This window comes from Chanodichthys erythropterus, chromosome 24 (assembly GCF_024489055.1).
Source record: "Chanodichthys erythropterus isolate Z2021 chromosome 24, ASM2448905v1, whole genome shotgun sequence".
NCBI lineage: Eukaryota > Metazoa > Chordata > Actinopteri > Cypriniformes > Xenocyprididae > Chanodichthys > Chanodichthys erythropterus.
In genome coordinates this window covers 20,807,500-20,829,850 of record NC_090244.1, presented here as the reverse complement: position 1 = coordinate 20,829,850, position 22,351 = coordinate 20,807,500, and the positions used below count along the sequence as shown (strand labels likewise).

At 37.9% G+C, this 22,351-nt stretch overlaps 1 protein-coding gene across 1 annotated transcript in view; it reads right to left on the bottom strand.

The window, feature by feature from the left end:
• The window catches only part of lamb4 (laminin, beta 4), a 28,134-nt gene extending 6,072 nt beyond the window's left edge, over positions 1 to 22,062 (bottom strand). The window contains exons 1-26 of the mRNA XM_067379318.1: positions 22,023 to 22,062; positions 20,207 to 20,364; positions 17,052 to 17,187; positions 16,890 to 16,963; positions 16,587 to 16,775; positions 14,816 to 14,879; positions 13,895 to 14,109; positions 13,134 to 13,254; positions 12,822 to 13,010; positions 12,562 to 12,717; positions 8,191 to 8,303; positions 8,018 to 8,097; positions 7,800 to 7,932; positions 6,441 to 6,695; positions 6,171 to 6,356; positions 5,969 to 6,078; positions 5,586 to 5,706; positions 5,312 to 5,489; positions 5,076 to 5,219; positions 4,398 to 4,629; positions 4,155 to 4,312; positions 3,779 to 4,003; positions 2,934 to 3,151; positions 2,747 to 2,843; positions 2,312 to 2,666; positions 90 to 247 (exon numbers count right to left, since the gene is read on the bottom strand). Coding sequence (XP_067235419.1) covers positions 90 to 247; positions 2,312 to 2,666; positions 2,747 to 2,843; positions 2,934 to 3,151; positions 3,779 to 4,003; positions 4,155 to 4,312; positions 4,398 to 4,629; positions 5,076 to 5,219; positions 5,312 to 5,489; positions 5,586 to 5,706; positions 5,969 to 6,078; positions 6,171 to 6,356; positions 6,441 to 6,695; positions 7,800 to 7,932; positions 8,018 to 8,097; positions 8,191 to 8,303; positions 12,562 to 12,717; positions 12,822 to 13,010; positions 13,134 to 13,254; positions 13,895 to 14,109; positions 14,816 to 14,879; positions 16,587 to 16,775; positions 16,890 to 16,963; positions 17,052 to 17,187; positions 20,207 to 20,364; positions 22,023 to 22,062 — 4,105 coding nt within the window. The remainder of the gene's footprint in view (positions 1 to 89; positions 248 to 2,311; positions 2,667 to 2,746; positions 2,844 to 2,933; positions 3,152 to 3,778; positions 4,004 to 4,154; positions 4,313 to 4,397; positions 4,630 to 5,075; positions 5,220 to 5,311; positions 5,490 to 5,585; positions 5,707 to 5,968; positions 6,079 to 6,170; positions 6,357 to 6,440; positions 6,696 to 7,799; positions 7,933 to 8,017; positions 8,098 to 8,190; positions 8,304 to 12,561; positions 12,718 to 12,821; positions 13,011 to 13,133; positions 13,255 to 13,894; positions 14,110 to 14,815; positions 14,880 to 16,586; positions 16,776 to 16,889; positions 16,964 to 17,051; positions 17,188 to 20,206; positions 20,365 to 22,022) is intronic.
• Between the last annotated feature and the right edge of the window lie 289 nt (positions 22,063 to 22,351).

The window sequence follows — 22,351 nt, the reverse complement described above, 5'->3', positions numbered from 1 at the left end:
TTAAAATGATATTGTTCACAAGTGACAGTATAATTCAGGTATAACTTTTCATTGGTATTCTTGAGATTTAACACTTTTCAAACACAAACCTTTAGCTTTTACATCTGTCACTGGAACCTCTTTTGTCTTCTCTCTGAGATTCTTCAACAGCCTATTGAACTCAAGGCGGATGTTGTCGATGTCAGTGTTGAGAAGTATGGTTGGATCAATAATGATTATGTTTGGGTCAATGGTCTCCGTTTCATTCCTGAGGAGTGAGTAGAATACCGTGCAAGATATAAGCTTTAATTGTACAAGATTACTGCACACATTCCCTCCACTTGTACTTGACATAACCAGACAAGTCTGAATTATTCACTTATAAATATGTTTTTTTGGGGGGAAGTTGCCAAAAAAGTATTCATTATAACAATTGTGACCCGTCACGGAAACCAGGGACACAAGTCGGCAGCACAACTATTGAGCAAACTGAGAAAGAAATGTTTTTTTTTTTTTTTTTTTCAAAATTGGTGATTTTCGTTTTTTTGCAGAATCTGTTAGTTGAGATCATGAAGAAGCATCTCCGTGTTTTAGATAGCAGTATTAGTTTATTTAAAAGCGTACATTTTGAGGTTGAAATTGGCTTGTTTTTAGGGGCGTGTTATTGTCTGTTTGTATTTCCATACTGGAATCGGATATGCCGGCTTTTGTTTCTTTTGTTATTGCCGCTGCCCTCCAAGGGAAGCGTGGCTACTTATTTATGCAGCGCTCTGGCCGGCTCTAGCTGATATCAAAATTTAATGAAGATGGACGCCGCAAAGAATATCGAAAACGAGCTGAACCGTGGCCGTTACACTGAAAATGTTTTGAAGTACAACATACGGCTGGATTCTTTAGCTGCGGAAAAAGAGTGGCAGGACATGCAAATTATTGGACATTTAGAGGCAAACAGACGCATAGTGCAAACTTCGGAGATGGTTACATCCACAAAGAAGACCCCGACGAAGAGAAAGTGTGCCCGAACAACTTATTTCATTGGAGGCAACAAGATCTTTTCTGTTTCTTATGGGGTGAGTTTCCATAAACATCAAAGTTTGTCGTTTTGTGTTCATTCTAAGAACACGTAGGCTACACGTTATCTCATGTGTCTATTGTTATTAGCTAGCTCAGGTCTGTCGTTTTAATTGTAATCGTTAGCATCGTATCACTTGCCAAAAACCCCCATTACTATAATGGGCTTTTTAGATGGTAATGTTAGCATGTTAATTTGAATAACGTTTCAACTGCTTGAATTGACTGGTGTGAATGACTTAGCTCATGTAAACCTTACTATTCTTCAATTGAATGTGATGCTTATAATTTTAGCCAGTTACTACTTCTTCTCTACTTCTAAGTAAAAGTATAAAGTATCCGTAGCCGTAAAATGTGCGTTATAAGTCAAAAGTAAAAGTATTGAAGAGTTTAAATGTAAAGGTTTTTTTTAATCCTTTGACTCAAACCAGGTCTAACCACTAACTGAGGTCTAAACCAGGACTATACGGTTATCACAGAATCCTGTTCAAAAAGTTCTAATGACATTTACAATGCACATTATCCTTTATTATTAATAGTATGCGGTCCGATTTTCCCGTTGCGTCTGTCGTTGCTATGCAACCATGCAGCTTTACAGGGGTATGGCTTATCTAAATGAGATGTAAATGAGCCCTTTTGTCACTCCCAGCAGGTGAGAACAGGCGAGAACTGCAAAATCTTTAGGTCATTTTCTGCCCTTTGAGCTTTTTTGAGTGCCTAAATGGCCACAACTTCTCCAAATTTGATCAGATTTCCATGTGTTACACATCGTTGGAAAGCTTGGAGACTACACTTCCAGAATCTCTGAATAACTCAAAATGCCCCAGAACCGACTTGTGTCCCTACTTTCCGAGACTGGTCACAATTTCCTTTTTCATATTTTCTTTTCTGTATGTTTCTGCACATTGGTTGCACTGCATTACTTCGTTGGTTGCACCACTGGGAATGTTGACTTTAATTTGGCAGCAAGGGTTTTTCACAAATCTGTAATATTTTAACAAAATGACTCCACTGACTATTTTGCCTAGTTTGTTTCTTTTAAAAAATATTAAAGATTATGACTAATTTTATAAGGTTTTCTTTTTGACCCCTCCCCCAAAAAATATCAGAATAAATTTCAATTCAGAAATTAAAAACATGTTCATCAAGAAGTCATTAAGTATTTTTGAATAAATTAATAGATCTAAAATAAAATTAGCATCGTCACTGATCCATAAATATTGTAGTATGTTAATTAAATTGTGTAAAGGCATTATAATACCTAATGCGTGCCAAGAGCTCCTCTAGTTTTTTAAGCTCATCCTGAGCGGTCATGTTAAGCAGACTCTGCAGCTTCTCCAACAAATCATGTAAGCGTTGTAGATCAGGTCTAGGCCGAAAGTCTTCAGGGCAAGGTATCACAGTTTCTATCCTTTTAGTATCTAGTCTAACATCTGAGATGATTTTCTCCCAGAGGTGAGAGCAGGCATGGCAGGGTTTGCAAGCGGGAAAGTTGGTGTCGTGACCCGGGGCGCAGTCATCACAGAAAGGGCCTGTCACCCCTGGCTTACACAAACACTCACCCGTGAAAGTGTCGCAAGCTGGAAAAATGGTGCCCTCCATGTTACAGTCACAAGCTGAAAGAAGGATGAGATAATTTTGTTGTAGTCAGCAGACAGAGACTTTGAAGAGAACAAAACTGCATATAATAGCTTACACATGCACTGTATATCTGGGTTTCCAAAGTGATTTGGCCCACACTCATCACATTTTCTGCCTCCATACTCTGGCTGGCAGAAACACTGGCCTGTGATCTGGGAGGACAAAAAATGAAGGTGCCCTTGTGATGAGAAATTTATTGTGGAAAGTTAATTTTTTATATTAACGTAAGATACAGTATTAACCTTGTCACAGATGTAATCAAGAGCATGTTCTGGGTCACAGTTGCAGGGCTCGCACCCAGACTCCCCATCCAGGTTCCAGTATCCATCCTCACACTCATTACAAAGAGCTCCATTGACACCTGTGCGACATGGGCACTGGCCAGTTTCCTGGTCGCAGAAACAGGGGCTTCCAGCTGGACACTTTGTGTCATCTGTGCCCCTCCGGTCACAAGAGCACTCTAAGTATACAATAAAAACAAGACATATGTTGTTTATGAAGGCGTTTCAGCATTTTGTCCCCCATATAAACATATTTTTTTACCCTATTTTGTAAATACATGTTATAAATCTTATTGTGAATGATTCATCCATGTAGATTTTTCTTGGGGGACGTATGCCAATCATTAAATCCACTTAAAACTCAACCTTCTACAATCAACTGCAAGCTCGCATTCATTTTTGGATGCAATGCCAACAGTTCAAAAGCTTCTAAGCAATGCGATAAAGATGCTGATAATACTGATGGACCTTATATATAGGATTGCTGTGATGGGCATCGTATTCCTATAAGTAGACGTGGATCAGCTAAGAGTCGGTTGACGCGAGCTTGACTGACCTGACCTGCCAGAACTAACGCTATGCTTGATATACAAAATGTTTCAATACATTGTCTTTCCCTATCACAGTGTTGTTGTTTTGGCATTAGAAAGGGAAACATGAGAAATTTGGTTCTCCTTGGTTTGGGCCACATTAAGCATTCAAGGTGAATGTACCCTTTGAGGTAGCCTTTGAATTTATGATCAACATAAAATATATGATCTTTAAAAAATTACGTTCTTGAGATTGAGAACTTTTTAAACCCGTACCTTTGCAGTCTTGAGCGAGTGCATTGCCATAGTATCCGATTTTGCAGCTCTGACAGTGCGGCCCATCTGTGTTGTGTAAGCAGCGCAAACACTCGCCAGTTACGGCGTCACATGCATTACCATCTCGAGGATCAATGTTATTGTTGCAACAGCACTCATCACATCGGCCACCTGGTAACCTCAAGTCACCGTAGTAACCAGGAGCACAGGAGTCACAGTGTAGACCTGCAAGAGTAAGGATAAGAGTTATAAAATAAATGTTTTTTAAAAAACACTGTTGTATCTTCCCTCACTGACTGTGCGTTACATCAAACAGGTAACTGGAAGACTCTTTGATAGTCTCGGAAATGTGGTGTATGCAAACTTGAACAAGGACCTGTATGTCCAGGCAGACATTCACAGTTTGAGGCTCCAGAGAATGGGTCCTTGTTGCAGTAAATGGCAAAGAAGCGTCCACTTCCATTCACATCTGGACATAAGCATGGCTCACATGGCTGCCCAGAGACAGGGTCTCCAACATAACCATCTTTACACCTGGAACAGAAAAAGACCTTTAGCATCTAAATTGTAGTGATATTTATTTTAATTGAAACAATTTGATCTCAAAATCCTCTCTTGCCTTTCACAGTGGGGTCCCGTGGAGTGTTCCCTGCAGTTCAAACAGTCTCCAGTGATGGGGTCACAGATGTCAGCCAACCTGTTGCATTGGCAACGTCTGCACAGGGGAAACCCATAGTATCCAGGGTAACATTTATCACAGCGCCGACCAGTTACTCCATCTCGACATGAGCACTGACCAGTTGTCTGGTCACACAGTTCAGCGGTAGAGCCAGACGGATCACAGTCACAAGCTAGAAAGGTCAAGGAAAATTAAGAATGTCCAAAATAAAAAAAATGTAGCACATGTGCCATGTTCTTAGAAATGCTTTGTTTTTATTAATTTCTTATGAGTTTAAATGTTTATTTTCAACATAAGTTTTAATTTAACCCTTGTGCATTCAAAAAAAAAAGTTACACTTAGATTAAAAATGGACAAAAATGTCCATAAGGATGCACAAGGGTTAAATTATCTAAAACTATGAACTGAACCTGAATTATACCATGTCATAAAAGTTCAGAATATATGATATTTTAAGAGACTTGTTGACATCAGGACAGTAGAACCACCTGGATATTTTTTACTTTATGGCCCCCAAAAATATTTGTTTAAAATAATTTAAGTCAAATTACATCATGTCAAATTTGAAATATAGATTGTCACAATATGCCTGAGATGACATGAGAGAATATGGCTTACTTGAGCAGCCATTGGGTCCAAGCCCGTATGTCAAAGGAGCACAGGAATCACAGCAACGGCCAATAACGTTAGGTTTGCATTGACACTGTCCACCGAATTTACTGCATGATGAGCTAAATGCTCCAATGTGATGACAGTTGCAAGCTGTTGATTTATACAGATACACATAGTATATATACAATAACATGAAATTTAATCTTGTGTATATCAGTGGTGTACTTTAAAATGATACTCACACACTGCACCATTGTGAATAAAGGCAGACATGCTTCCAATAAGCTTCTCACATACTTCTGGGAGGGTTTGCTCTCCTGCCTGTGCTCCCAACTCAATACAGCGGTATTGCTGAAACTGAGCTAGATATGACTGTGAACAGAAGTTAGGGAGGGAGTCCACTTTGGGAATGAGGCCTACCTATGGTGAAACAGAGTCAAATACACTAAGCAAAAGGCAATTTGTTTAATTTTCTATTTCATAATTTCCATTTATTTTGATTGGTGGAAATCTTACAGAATCAATCAGGATATATGAGCTGGTCTCATAGCCGGCATTGTACTGCTTTCTAAAAGTAACGTCCATGTGGTATTGGTTACCATCATTGAGGCACACTGGAAGATCCATAGTGGCTGTCCTGTATTGGAATAGTTAAATATAGTTAGATGAAGTAGAGTCCAAAACAATATTCGACTCCACCAACAGTCACTTCTAAAACACTTCAAAATGTCTTCTTTTCTACTGCAGAGGAAAGAATTTCATACATTTGGGAAAATGTGAGGTTAAGTAAACAATTACAAAAGTTACATTTTAGGGTGAACTATACCCTTTGTAAATTATCACTTGACAGAAACTTAATAGTTTGAAAATCATGCAAAAATAAACCCAACAAAAATTACCTTCCAGAGCCTGAAAGAGTAAACATTCTGTTGGATGGTTCTTTTGGACAACGTCCGTCCCCTGATCCAAGTGATACAACATTCACAATAGCTGTCCAATCATCGGTGGACTGCAAAGATAAAGTTTACAATACATAAATGTGAAATGGACCAAAACAAACAAAAGCTGATATTCAAATATTGATTGAAAGGACTGTCTGACCTCTGGTTCATAGCGGACAACTACATAGTAGTCAAGAGTTGCTGGTATATTGCTGACAGTAAATCTGAGTCCTGCCCCATCCTGAACTCGCACAAAACCCGGTCCAGTCCAAGTGACTGACCGATCAGAGACACGTTGTCGCAGGATGATCTGAAGAGGTGAGCCTGGTTCAAAGGGGATTGTCCTCTACAGGAGAATAATTAAGTAAGACAAACACATTCAATTCTGTAGCATTATAACAGTTTGTTTATCTGTCCTTTCAAGCTTCACCTGGCCCTGTCTTCGTCTTCGCCGTTTCTCAGGCTTGATCAACACAATTCTTCCATTACTGATCTTGAAGTCATAACCCCTTTGTCTGAAGTAGTGCTCACAGATGGGCAGGGTGACATGGGGGTTCATCGTTGGGGGTTCAGTTTCTTTATGAGGTATTGGGGAAGGTTTTGGAGCCGGGGGACATAGAGGGAGCTTTGTTGGTCGTTCAGGTATGTAGACTGTAGTGGGCTGAATAAATGGAGAAACTGTCACCTGTGGAAGCAGAAAGTGGGAGCTGAAGTGTGCAATTTGTTCTCTGTTAAAACATTTTTAAAATTTAAAAAAGATGAATTTTTAAATTTAAATATTGAATCTAACATTTAAATTTAAAGGCAAAATATTTGGTGTAACAATAAAGTAAAGTAATAACATATTTCCTTATACCTTGAATACAAGTGCACACATCCATTTTCAAAAAAAGTTTGTAAATATATTTTTCAAGGTACAAATTTTTGTTTAAATAACATGAATTATAAATCCCTAAAATAAAATTATGTTTTGGGATGTTGACCATTGACTTCTATTCATACGTATGCAAATGTAGAAGGCTGGAAATGCAAGCTCATGCGAATTTCAAGTTTGGTGAACTCTGCCCTGAGAATTTGCATCATGTGAAGACATGTGACCATCAGAAGGCCCGTCTACACGGAGACGAGTTTAGCTGTATTCGTAAAAATTTTGTATCATATATGCATTTCATCCAGACGGATCCGGCATTTTCAGAAGGTGAAACCACTATTTTTTTTTTCGATGTTTTCCCAGAGTAGATAAATCTGAAAACGACACCCTTGCGTTTTCATGTGTAGTCAATCCGTATATTTTGTGAAACGATGATGTTATTACCCCATGTGTCAACCCTAGTCAGACACCGCTAACAGCACAAAACAGCTACAACAACAACGATAGCAGACTAGATGCTTGTGTTCGTGCTGCAGAAGCTACTGAGCCTATTACTTTCCTAAACTAAATCTTTATTTCTAAGCTTTACTACAGTGTGTATACAGCACGCAAGGTTTATGCGCATGCTCCAAGTCTTGTTCTCCATTTTTAGTGCATCTCTGTGGCAGAATTACAGCGCCACATACTGATCTGGCATGTATACTACATCGTTTGGAGTTGGTTTCAGTGTTTTTTTGTGTAAGCATATATTTCTTGAGACGAGGGGAAAAAAAGATCAGATAGGGAAAGCTCTGGCTTCATGTAGATGTAGCCTGAGGCTCTCCAGGACCAGAGTTCGCCACACCTGATCTAGTGTGACCTCAAAAATAGAATATAAATTAGTAAAGAAATCATATCCAGCCAATCACAATCTCTCACCAGAGGTGCTGCGTTCTCAGCCTCATAGATATAGAAATCAAGAGGAGCCAGGAAATATCCAGGGGCTGGATCACTGCATTTGTTGCCCACCATGTTAGGCTTGCATTCACACTGGCCATCCACTGAGGAACATCTGAATATGCACGTACAGTCTTGTAAACAATTAATCAGAGGTAAGTGGTTTGCTGCAGAGGTAAGTAGTTTGCTGAGAATCTTACTCAGTTCTCAGGGCCCCTCCAATGTCACAGTCGCAGGGTAAGCAGCCATAGACTGTGTTTCCCAGACCCCAGTAACCTGGCTAGGAAATTGGAAAACATGGTAAAACATTACAATTTTCAAGTGTAAATCATTAAGTTTACATGCTGTGGTCTGATGGGGCGGTTTAGCTCACCAGACACTGGTCACACTGTGGGCCGTAAGCAAAGTGCTCACAAATACACGTTCCTGTGTTCTGATCACAAGGGTTTTCTGTGCGTATCGTTCCCATGAAATTACATCTGCACACTGGACATGTAAAAATTAATGGAGAAAGGTTAGATTTAGGACATTTAGGCCAGTGCAAACATTTTGCAAGTAAGTGAATTCAAAGACTTTGGGCTATTCAAAACTCCCGACCTTGTGACCTCACAACCTTGACAGCAACATAGTGTCTGCCCAGATCCGGCACACATCTGGTCTGTGTGTAATCCACATGTATCAGATGTGGGCCAGTTCTGTCTGGGAACCCTGCTGAAAAATCCAGCATTATTGGTCACCAAGTTTTACATGCTGGGACCTGTATGATGCTTACTGGTTCCTAGCATGGGAACTGGGAGTGCTGGTGGACCAGCTACACCAGATTAGTTTTGCTTCAGAACAGCATGACTACAATGCGTGCAGAATTATTAGGCAAGTTGATTTTCTGATCATATTTTTTTCCAAGCACATTTTACCAATTCCAATCCACATCAATCTTAATAACTACTTTTAATATTGTTTTTAATCATTTATAAGTAATATATATAATTGTTCATGAAGGCTGGAAATAAAACATGCCTTATTATTCCGGTGTGCAGAATTATTAGGAAGGATTTCTGTTACAGGCAAAATGAGCCAAAAAAAAAGATTTAACTCGGACTGAAAAGTCAAAAATTATTAAATACTTATGAGAAGGACGCAATACTAATGTAATACTAGAAATTGCAAAGTTAAAGCATGACCAAGGGACAGCAAAATGCTCATTGGGTCAGCAGGGTCATACAAAAACAGGTGGAAAAGAAAAGACAGAATCTGGCAGTAAGTTTTGGAAGATAATTTTTAGTCCATCTCTGCAAGACGGACATTTCAGGATAAGAGATGGACTAAAAGTGAACTCCCACACCTTACTGCCAGATTCTGGAAGATAAATTCTTCAAACAGTGGTACAAGAGGATGTGGTGCTGGTCCTTCAAGAGTCACTCTCAAGCTGTCTGTCTATAAGGCATATAAAAACCCAGTATTCATGTATTTTGTAACACTTCAGCTTGTGATTCTTATTAAAGGGCACCTATTATGCAAAATTCACTTTTACATGGTGTTTGACCATAAATGTGTGTCGGCAGTGTGTGAGCAAAACCACCCTAGAATGAGAAAAATCCACCCAGTATTTTTTTTACAATCTCAATAATTCATAAGCACTGTCTCAGAACGCCCTGTTCTAAGATTGCTCTCACTGTGACGTAGAATTTCGCTAAGCCCCACCCACGTGGTTTGATTGACAATCTGGTTTTGGCATAGACCCTGCCGTCGGTGATCTGTCAACCATCCTCCATTGTTTCAACAACAGCCGGTAATGTCTCCTAAGAAACATAAGTGTTCTGTTGTTGGATGTAATAATGAACATAGTAGTTTTCACTTGCTTCCGACATCATAGCCACTGAAAACGCAGTGGATGGATTTTATTTACGAAGGAAAGGCGCCACTCAAAATTCCAAAATACGTTTATGTTTGCGCGAATCATTTTTTGACTGACTGTTTTGAGAACGAGGGTCAATTCAAAGCAGGTCTTGCTTCAAAGTTAATCCTCAAGTGTGGATCGTTGCCTACTGTTCGCGATCCAACGTCACCTCCAGAAGAAGTAAGTGTATTTAATGTTTTTTGAGCAAATAGTCATTTCAGTCGATGTCAGCCAATTCAATAACAAATGCGTCTAAAGTTGTTGTCGTCGTCGTAGAATGTCTGTGTATATAATTTAAACCTTGTTTGTATAGTGTGTATCTAACGTACTTAGCAAACGTTATCACAGTATTTGTGTTTGTAGTTTCAAAAAATTGCGCGAACATTATCACAGTGTGTGTGTGTTGCACATCCATAATTGCAAAGGGGACGCGATTAAAACTCTATAAGTAAATAAATGTATCAAATAACCATTCAGAGACGTCCTGCTCCATTCTCAATTGTGTTTCTTCTGCCGGAGTCTCTTCATCATCTGGGTCTGATTCCGGTTCAAACATGTACGGCTGAATGCCATATAAAACAGCAGGTCTCTCACTCTCAGCTATTCTGCTTCTACCGACTGTTTATTGCCATAGGTATGCAAGTTACGCCCTCATCCAAAGGCAGGGCGGGGATATGCAGCTCATTTATATTTAAGGTGGTACACACCCAAACAGCTCTTTTTAAAACAGGCCCCAAAAATGACATTTTCAAATGGTTATAATAAATTAACTGTGGGGTATTTTGTGCTTAAACTTCACAAATACATTCTGGGGACACCCAAGACCAATATTACATCTTGTAAAAAGGGGCATAATAGGTGCCCTTTAAGAGCCGGTCATTTTTTAGGATTCTTTAGCTAACCTACAGTGGCATGAAAAAGTATGTGAACCCCTTGCAGAATCTGTGAAAATGAGAATAATGTAAATAAATTATAGGGATAATAAAAAATGCATGTTATTTTTTGTTTAGTACTGTCCTGAGTAAGATATTTTACATAAAAGATGTTTGCATTTAGTTCACATGACAAAACAATAGCTGAATTTATTAAAATAACCCCATTCATAAGTATGTGAACCATTGATTCTCAATACTGTGTGTGGTTACCTGATGATCCACGACTGTTTTTTTGTTTTGTTTTGTGATGGTTGTTCATGAGTCTCTTGTTTGTCCTGAGCAGTTAAACTGAGCTCTGTTCTTCCGAAAAGTCCTCCAGCTCCTGCAGATTCATCAGTTTACAAGCATTTTTGCATATTTGAACCCTTTCCAGCAGTGACTGAATGATTTTGAGATTCATCTTTTCACACTGAGGGCAATTGAGGGACTCAAACACAACAATTAAAAAAGGTTCAAACATTCACTGATGCTCCAGAAGGAAACACAATGCATTAAGAGCCGAGGGGTGAAAACTTTTGAATTCAAATATAAAGGTAAATTGTACTTAATTTTTCTTCTGGGAAACATGCAAGTTTCTTCTGTTGGTTCCGAAGGGGCAGTACAAAATGAAAAACAATGATATTTAAACAAAATAAGAAAAATTGTGACATCTTCATCCTGTTCAAAAGTTTTCACCCCCCGGCTCTTAATGCATCGTGTTTCCTTCTGGATCATCAGTGAATGTTTGAACAGTTTAACTTGTTTAACTTTTTTAATAGTTGTGTTTGAGTCCTTCAGTTGTCCTCAGTATGAAAAGATGAATCTCAAAATCCTACAGTCACTGCTGGAAAGGGTTCAAATATGCAAAAATGCTTGAAAACTGATGAATCTGCAGGAGCTGGAGGATTTTTCTGAAGAACAGAGCTCAGTTTAACTGCTCAGGACAAACAAGAGACTCATGAACCACCATCACAAAACATAAAAACAGTCGTGGATCATCAGGTAACCACACACAGTATTGAGAATCAATGGTTCACATTCTTATGAATGGGGTTATTTTAATAAATTCAGCTATTGTTTGTCTTGTGAACTAAATGCAAACATCTTTTATGTAAAATATCTTACTCAGGACAGTACTAAACAAAAAATAACATGCATTTTTTATTATCCCTCTTATTTTATTAAAATAATTCTCATTTTCACAGATTCTGCAAGGGGTTCACATACTTTTTCATGCTACTGTAAGTCTCTGAGATCCTGACACCTTGCACTTCTGGAGACTAAAGGGTTCCTGATGGTTTCACACTTAATTCTTCACCTTAATTCTTAATTCTTTTGCAGTTAACGTGTCTTTTCTTCTCCAGCTGTTTTTGTATGACCCCGCTGACCCAATGAGCATTTTGCTGTCCCTTGGTCATGCTTTAACTTTGCAATTTCTACTATTGCATTAGTATTGCGTCCTTCTCATGAGCATTTAATAATTTTTGACTTTCCAGTCTGAGTTAAATCTCTTTTTTGTCTCATTTTGCCTGTAAAAGAAAACCTGCCTAAAAATTCTGCCCACCTGAATAATTCCAGCCTTCAAGAACAATTATTTATCACTTATAAATGATTAAAAACAATATTAATAGTAGTCATTTACATTGATGTGGATTGGAATTGGTCAAATGTGCTTGGAAAAAAATAGGATCAGAAAATCAACTTGCCTAATAATTCTGCACACAGTATATGCTGGTCTACAAGCTAGACCAGCACTATACCAGCTCTAACCAGCCTGGACCAATATGGAATTCATGCTGGTTTATTCTGGATTTTTCAGCAGGGATGGTAGACACTTGAAGTCCAACTTTTAGTTATTCCAACTCAGTTTTACATGTTACTGTGTATGAAATTACTCAGTAAAGTCCCATTTTGTGGGTGAATGAACACTTACACTGACAGCCACTAGGATCACCCCGATTGAACCCGTAGAACCCAAACTTGCAGCGGTCACAGCGCTCTCCTTCAACGTTCTGTTTACACACACATTGGCCAGTCACTGGATCACACAGACCTCGGTCCACTGAGCCATCAGGATCACATTCACAAGCTGAACATAGTACAGAACAAAATAGAGATATTTGCCTTTAAGTAGCCTTTGTTCCAAAACAGAAAAAAAAATTCTTAGCAAGTCTAGAAGATTTTTTCACTCACGTATACAAGCATTGGGGTCATCCACAGAGCGTTGAGGGTCCTGGTAGTAATACGGCCCACACAGCTCACACTGAGATCCAGCACGGTTGTTCCTGCAGTCATCACACACACCACCACTAATCCCACCAGTGGCCAGATAGCGTGCTAGGTCAAAGTGACACTTCTCTGAATGGCCATGGCAATTACATCCTGAAACATTAAAGGAGGAGTTATATATGGCTTTTATTGTTACTTCCAATGTGTTTTAATGTGCACGCCTTTATTTTATCTTTTGCCTTTATTATTATCTATCAATTGTCTGAATATGCTTACTTCTGCAAACATCTGAGTCTGTTTCTCCACCTGGCCTCCAGGGGGCATCATGGTAGAAGTCTTGACAGCGCTCACAGTTGTTCCCTGCGGTGTTGTGTTGGCAGACACATCTACCATGCACCTTGAGCAAAGACAGAGAGAGGTGAATATCAAAGGATCACAAAAAACAGACAATTATTATAAAGAATGTACAATTTCTTTAAACTAAGCTACTAATTTAAGATTAAAAACAGGCTCCTATAACAGTAGAGCAAGACCTTTTATACTACACTGTAGCATGGTAGTGATTATTGTTAACTGCCCTAAAATGAAAAAAAAAAAAGTATATATATATATATATATATATATATAAATATATATATATATATATATATATATATATATATATATATATATATTAATAAAAAAATATAGAAATAACAGCATGAAACATTATATATGTAGACAAATTGTTGAATATATATATATAATATAATAGTATATAAAATTGATGTCCGTGGTTGACAAAAATTTGAAAGAATTTGGATGAGAAATTTTTGAGTTCACATATACTTTTAATGACTGGCAATCTGAGCACAGCATGAGACATTAAGTTCTCTTTTCTGAATGTCTAAAGAAGACACATGAGAGACTATCTGGGGTCTACAGAAAAGTAATGTCTCCATTAATCTTCATTTAATTTTATTGCCGTCCTGGAGAAACAGTTCAGACATTAAGGACATCCCGTGTGTGATTTTTCTTTCTTGCAGGAGTATGCTCACCATGCCAGGTTCACTGAAGGTATCTCCACGTGTGCCATCCACGGGAACACACTGGCTGGCATGGCCATTGCAGAAGCAGCTCCCCCGAACGACCATCTCATAGAGGGCATAATAGTACTTATTCTGTGGGTTCCTCCTCCGTCGTGTGAGCAATGTGTCACCCAGGGTGATCAAACGGGTAAAGTTTACTCGCAGGTTCGTCAGGGTAATTAGTTCTGTGGACCATAATACATAATTGATATTTCAAGATATAACGGCACCATATCTGTTATTGGACCATATTACAAATATTTCACTTATTGGTATTGGGAGATATTGGATACTTAATTGTGCAGCTTATTTCCTCCATTTTTACATCTAGATTACCTCACTTACAGTTAATGTTTATATATATATATATATATATATATATATATATATATATATATATATTATTAATACTCTTAAATCTTTAAAAAATATCAATGAATATGCATTTTTAAACTGTATATTATAATGTTTTAACTTCTAAATTAATTTGTAGCATATAATTTTAGTTTTTCGTGTGTTATTTTTAATTTAAACAAAATAATATGAAATTTTAATATCGACCATTTATCAATCGTCGGCCATAACATGAATAATTATCGACGTATCAATATCTAGAATTTTAATATCACTGCATCTCTAATTAATCTGGGTCCTGAAAAAAGCCCAGGTGAGAACCAATGAAACAGACTATGTTATGACATGTTTGAACAGTGTAAATATTCTTAACACTGAATTTTTAAAAGTGTCTAGTACACTATGAGCTCATCAACTAGATATCAAAGATATCAAGGCCTTTCAGTTGTTGGACATGCCTTTAGGCATCATCCTGGCTTGACATCTAAATTACTGTGTTATTTCTAAAACAAACAACACCTTCAATGAGACACAAACCTTGTATAGTAGGGTCGTATGGATCATGGATGTCAAAACTAGGATCCAAGGCTTTTAACACCACCTGGATGGAAAGCACATTAAGAATTAACCTGAAATGTAAGTATGATAAATGCACAGTGTACAGCATAAATGAGTACACCCCCTCTGAACAAATTTTGTTCAGAGGGGGTGTACTCATTACAAAAGATGTATTTTCTTTATGATCACTAATACAATTCATGGAAAGATGGCAAAACTAAAATGTATTAAACATATACATAATAAAAACTGAGAAATATTTGTCATTAATAGCCATAAAAAGTAAATTAGTTTTGTTTAAATTAGGGATTGCAGAAATTAGTACACCCTAGTTTTAATTCAACAAATGTATAATATTCTAGTACTTAGTATGCCCTCCATAATTTTGAATATACTGCTCTGACCCTTCTTGGCACAGAGTATACAAGTTCACATGTGACAAATTGTCACATCTGTCCTGTTTAACTCCTGGATGATGAGCTCCTTAAATGCACTGATCTTTAATGGGGAGTGTTGCTCAACTCGTCTCTACAGAATCCCCCATAGGCGCACAAGAGTGTTAAGATTGAGTTCAATACACGTCCACAGAAGTTTTTTCACCTTGGGAGAATGCATATCATTGTCATGTTGAAACAATGCAGGGAATGAGGAAAGGGTAACATCTTTTGTTTCAAGTTTGTGTATTAAAGTACAGAGTGCTGTGGGAATTCATGATAGCATTGATAAAGTACAACTCCCTCACACCTTCAGCACTCATACATCCCTATATAAGAGCTTTACTACCACTGAACTTTACTGTGGGAACCAGGCACTTCTCACTGTACTCCTCCTCTAACAACACCATAACATTTTGCATCCTGTTAGATCCAAAATTATTGATTTGGTCTCATGAGGCCAGAGTATTGATTCCCAGAATCTATATTTTGTAAATATGGGCTTTGGAAATGGCTAACTGACTTTATTGTGCTTTGGCTACATTATAGCTCCAGTGAGAACAACAACCATGCATGTCATTTCTGCAGGCTGCATCATACTCTGTAAGATAAACAGTCACTCTTTTTTATAGCTTTTGTTGGCTCTGAGACACTCGCTTAGTATTTCTCCTGCTCTTTGTCTGACAAAAAAATCCCTCATCACTAAATGAAAGCTTAAAATGAAGGCCTGATTATTTCAGGGTGCCTTGTCACAAGTCCATTGTTTTTGAATTTCTGTTACGTTTGTTATATTTTCACACTTAAAACAATGATTTGGTAATCCTCTTGTACCACTGTCCTCTTTTGTGCTAAGAAATAAGTCTCCTGACAGTTCTCTCCCAAGTGCTTCCATTGTTGTCAGCATTAAGTCTGAGAATGATTCAGTGGACTATATAACACTTAATTGTCAAGAAATTACTTCTCTTTAAATGGTTTAGTTCAACATACTTACCTGTTGATCAAACATTGCCTTAAACTTACACCAGAAAAAAAAAAAAAGTTTTATTTAGTAACTTTAAGGAGCGTGTACTCATTTTTGCAACATTGTATCACATTGATAAGAAAATCTTATTTTCCTGAATAATTTTGACATGCTTCTTTGATAATTGATTAAGCAGACTTGCTGGAACATTATATCTCTAAAGAAGCCTAACATGTCTTCTAAGTAATTGAGTAATTGCTGACTTTCAGAAGTTTCAGAGGGGGTGTATTCATTTATGCTGTGCACTGTAAGTAATGGAAGAGTTTGGATTATTTCAGGATTGCTCTGAGATTACCTCTCCATCAGTGGATGGCTCTGCCCCAGAGTAGCGTCTGTCACATATGAGGTCATCAATACTGTCTGCTGGCTCCTCAGAAATGCCGGGAAATGAGTTGGCACAGTCCTCTGCGAAATAACGGAAAACCTTCCAGGTTCTCCCGAAGTCTTTTGACCTCTCGACCAACATGGCAGCAGGACGGAAACTCTGTTTGAGAGCATGTTATCAAATAGTTTGCTCAATCACATGTGAAATATTAATTAATTAATTCAAATTAATTGAATAAGATGCCATTAATTGAATGGGATGTGTTGAATGTACCTTGAATGTCAATATCAAATGACTAAACTGAAACATTGATTCCAAATCCAACCGAATGCTGACTTCATGCACACCTGAGATTTTGAAATAAAGCTAGATTTGTAATACCAGCAGAATTTAATGACAAAGTGTCCATTCAGTTCATGCAAAAATGTTACGCACCATTCTCAGACTGCCACCAGCTCATCTTACGTTCAGGTTGGAATGTTGTGATGATGTTTTCTATGCGGTGGCTGTTGGGATTGTGGTGGAGATTGTAGGGGCTCCTGGAGTCACAGGTGAAGCACTTGCGCTCATTCTGAGTTTTGAGATAAAGGGAAAAAGTGTCTATCAAATGGCAATATGTAACCATTTTAGTGTGTTGAACAACGAAAATTAAGTGGTTGTTCACCAGTTTTCTTTAGGGATTTTAACAGTTATGGCTGGTCAATAAGCTGAACTTGGGAACCGAATCAGATTCATAAATTAATAATTCAGGGGTGCGTTTCTTGTACAACAATGTAACTCGCTGATCAACTACCATAATACAATGCGTCAATGGAGAAATTAACAAGATAGTCACAACTATTTCCCAAAACCTTAGTAACTTTGTTGCACATCTGTTGTTTGAACCACGTTGGTTCAAAAATATAATTAATGACGTCAAGCAGGTGGTGACATTTTGTATATAAACCGATCAGACATAATATTATGACCATCTTCCTAATATCGTGTTGGTCCTCCTTTTGCTGCCAAAACAGCTCTGACCCATCGAGACATGGACTCCACTAGACCCCTGAAGGTGTGCTGTGGTATCTGCACCAAGATGTTAGCAGCAGATCCTTTAAGTCCCATAAGTTGCGAGGTGGAGCCTCCATGGATTGGACTTGTTTGTTCAGCACATCCCATAGATGCTCGATTGGATTGAGATCTGGAGAATTTAGAATCCAATTCAACACCTTAAACTCACTGAAACAAAAGCTTTGTGTCAGGAGCATTATCCTGCTGAAAGGAGGCCACAGCCACCAGGGAATACTGTTTCCATGAAAGGGTGTACATGGTCTGCAACAATGCTTAAGTAGGTGGTACGTGTCAAAGTAACATCCACATGGATGGCAGGACCCAAGGTTTCCCAGCAGAACATTGCCCAGAGCATCACACTGCCTCTGTCGGCTTGCCATCTTCCCATAGTGCATCTTGGTGCCATGTGATCCCCAGGTAAGTGACGCACCCGGCAATGAAAGTAAAAGAAAACATGATTCATCAGACCAGGCCACCCTCTTCCATTGCTCTGTGGTCAGTTCTGATGCTCACATGCCCACTGTTGGTGCTTTCGGCGGTGGACAGGAGTCAGCATGACAGCTATGCAGCCCCATACACAACAAACTGTGATGCACTGTGTATTCGGACATCTTTCTATCAGAACCAGCATTAACTTCTTGAGAAATTTGAGCTACAGTAGCTCATTTATTTGATCGGACCACACGGGCCAACCTTCACTCCGCACGTGCATCAATGAGCCTTGACCCTGTCACCGGTTCTATGATAGATACTGACCACTGCAGACCAGGAACACCCCACATGAGCTGCAGTTTTGGAGATGCTCTGACTCAGTTGTCTAGCCATCACAATTTGGCCCTTGTCAAACTCCTTATGCTTGCCCATTTTTCCTGCTTCTAACACATCAACTTTGCGGACAAAATGTTCACTAATCAGTGAACATCACTGATAATCAGTGTTATTCACTGCACCTTTCAGTGGTCATAATGTTATGCCCGATTGGTGTATATGGAATGAAATGTATAGATTGTACCGGATGTTAGCTTGCTTATTTTGCTCAATGGCATGATTGAGTCCACATGCCATACTAACAAGAACCTATGCTTCTAACCACAGTTCGAGAGCTGTAGGTGCAATCATACAACTTTGCAATGATGTTTGGGAATGTTTGTTGGAACTATGGTTTTGGGAAACAGATTCATTGAAATATGTTGGTAACGACAGAACTTGGATAATGTTAGATAATGATGCTTGTGGAAAAACGTACCCAGATAAAAAGATCTGATCTGAAACAGGACATGACTACTTCTCTTATGAACTTGCCTAGGAGAGTAGGGGCGAATGGCAAGATTTTCGATGATTAACGACTTACAATTCAAATTATTCTTCACACAAAACCAATGAAAGAAGAAAGACTTGGAATATAGTGCATTCAGTCTTATAGACTACTTTTATGGGGTTTCTTTGGAGCTTGACAGACGCAGTTCTCATTCACTTTCATTATATTGGAAAGACCCACCAGGATGTTCTTCAGAAGAAAAAAAATCACCTTTTGTGTTCCATGGAAGAAAGAAACTTCTACGGGTTTGAAGCAACATGAGAAAATGAACAAATAAAGAATTTTCCAAGTGAGCTATTCTTCTGTATGAAGTTTCAAGTAAACTTCATACAGCGGGAAGTAAGTCGCAGAAGCTCCTGCAGTAATGTATTATTCTATGTAATTAGTGTCTCCTGGCAAAAATTCAGAAGCATTTCCTGAAGAAAGGCAGAATATAGTAGGGACAATGAGGGCGGATATGCAGGGGGGCACGTCTTAGTTTTGGGCATGTATGAACAAGTGCTGTCCATCACATCAATAATCTCTTTTTAACACCTGAGAAACCAATCGAAATGCATTCAGTGTTTTTGCAGCTTCCTTTTATTTATACTGCCTGTTATTGGAAGTACTATTGCGGTTCACTCTTCAAGTCAAGAAAAGTAGTGTAAATATACAAAATGAGTGCTAAACGACACACCCACATACCAGCTTTATCACCTGTATAGACAGGGCCGGGGGTATGAGGTGGGAGGAAAGTGGAAAAAATGGAAACAGGCATAAATTAGTCTTGTGGCAGAAAAGAGGTAATGACCTATACGACAGCTGAGGGGAAGGCACATCAGAACTTGTCTGTAGTATGTATTACCCAAAGGGTTGGCCAGAGTGCTGTCAATCCACACTGAAAAAAGGGGAAAAAGCATGCCATCTCTTTTATCTCAGTGTGGGTGCTGAAAAGGGACCATTTTGGAATGGAACTGTAGTAGTCTGGGTAGTTTGGATTGGGAAGATGTTATGCAAATATGTCTGAGAAAAAAAGGGCTTCACTGTAATTAGATTCCTGAGGGAAATATAATTGCCTGAGGACTTGGGAATTTACAACCTTGAATTTTATATTTTTCCAAGAAACTCTTCAAATTTACTTTCATTTCTGGTTTAATACTCTGAAGACATACATTTTTTAAAACACATGCCCCTTACTGACATTCAAACCCTTTGAAGTGTTGCAATTTTTACAACTGACCTCCAGGTATCCCAGGATACAATAGTTTTGTGGTCTGTAGAGGCCACAGGTTGAAGAAGCAGTGAGTTGGGCGGCACGACCCACCATGAGGTCACCGAGGTTAGGATAACATGAATTCCCCACACATTCGTCCTGGAGGCGGACTGGAGCTGATATCACTAAAAGTCATAAATGCACAGTTATTTCAGGTTTTACATTAACTAAACCTCAAGTAATAAAGTTAGCTGTATATTGATGACTCATCCTGTACTACAAATTTCTGTCCAATCAAATGCTATCTAGACTCTGAATGCCCCTCCCCTTAAACAGTCCATGTATGTACGCTTTGATGACCTCTCTTTGCTAGTGTACACTATAAAGATGACAAAATAAACTTAGCAAATATACACATTTAAAATATTAATGACATCATCAATTGGTCAGGGGCGTATACAAATATCTGTCCAATAAAACCTCATAAGTCTGAGAATGTTCCCTAATACCACCCGCAACCAACAACTACACAATAGCAAATCATTTATTTTGTAGTGAAGGGAGAAACAAAGCTTTATAAAACTCCAAATAGATTGAACAAATTGCTTTGTAAAATGATTCACGGTTTCAAAAAACAGTCAAAAAACACCACAAGGTGGAGATACCTGTTGGCCAAGTCACTGTAAATGCAATGACATTTAAAATAAAAATTAACTATAATTATAATTTTTATATTACACACATATGTATTAAAATTAATTAATGAGAGTGAGCCTACATTATAAAACTGACCTAAGATCAGTTCAAACCATTAGATACTGTACTGGTTCATGTGTTCACCAGATCACAGACATCTAGCGTCAACTATAGGAATTCTGAAACAGCGTGACGTAACAAAGCCTTGTTTGCTGAAATCTCGTGACTTGGAGAGTTACCATTTTTTGATACAAAAGATTTGTAAATATTTCAAAGCTTCAAGAAGCAGAGTTTAGAAAAAGTGCCCATCTTCTTAATTTGATAGCACTGTAAAAAAGAATTGTTGGTTTAACTTAAAAAGTAAGTTTTCTGGTTGCCTTAACATTTTGAGTTCATTGAAATTAAAAATTTGAGTTAATACAATGAAGGCGATTGGTTTAATCAACAGAAACTAAAAATATTGTGTTATTTGAACCACATTAATTATCTAAGTTGATTTGACAAAAGAAAAAATGTTGTGATAAATCATAAAAATATTTTTTTACAGTGTGAGGTAATGATGTATTTTTGTAGGCCAATGCAGACAATATAGCATCACCCTGGTTCATTCAACAAAAACCCAATAGGATTTTTCCATTGGATTATTGCACAAAATTAGCCTACAAAAATATGTCAATGCTACAGCACTCAATCCATGTAATTATATACATAATTATAATATATTAATTATAAATTATTACATAAGAATATAATCCCATTTGTTTCTCTCTAGAAACTAGACTGCAGCTTAATTTGCAGCTTAAAATAATTATTGTCTTAAGTTACCTTACTAAGTTTCAATAAAAAAGCAACACTTGAAAGACAAAAAATGTACATGTAAAACTAAACAAGTATGAACCAGAATAATTGCTAAACTGAGTGACAGTGATTTGTTCAAATTGGCTTTGCTACAAAAACTAAAGAAATATGTTGAAAAATATACAATGAAACAACGTGTGCATGTTAGAGGATTCAAGTGTCAACAAGTGGGAGGAGAAAAAAAAATTCAATCCAAGGGTGGCAAGTAATCACATGTTTCCTATGATTGGGCTTATAGGGTAATTTCACTGTCAGCTTCCAGCAATGTCAAAGACATGAGCAGACTTACAGAGAAACAGAAACGCTGATGTCTCCAATCGGATCTGCATAGCTGGACCTACAGGAGAGATGGGTGCATGAGGGGAGAGAAAGGATGGATGAATGAATGGAGGTGGGGAAATGTGATACAAAATCAATGAGAGAAGTATGTCACAATAAACACAGCCCTTGCCCCAAGGTTTAGTACTAGTTTAATTAAAGCAAGGTGTCAAAATGTTTTTCTCGTTGAGAAAAATTATTTTCATGATTTGTTTATCAAATTTTTTTCTTTTGTCAAATCAGCTTGTATAATTTATATGTTTCAGATAACATATTTTGAGTTTCTGTTGATTAAACCAA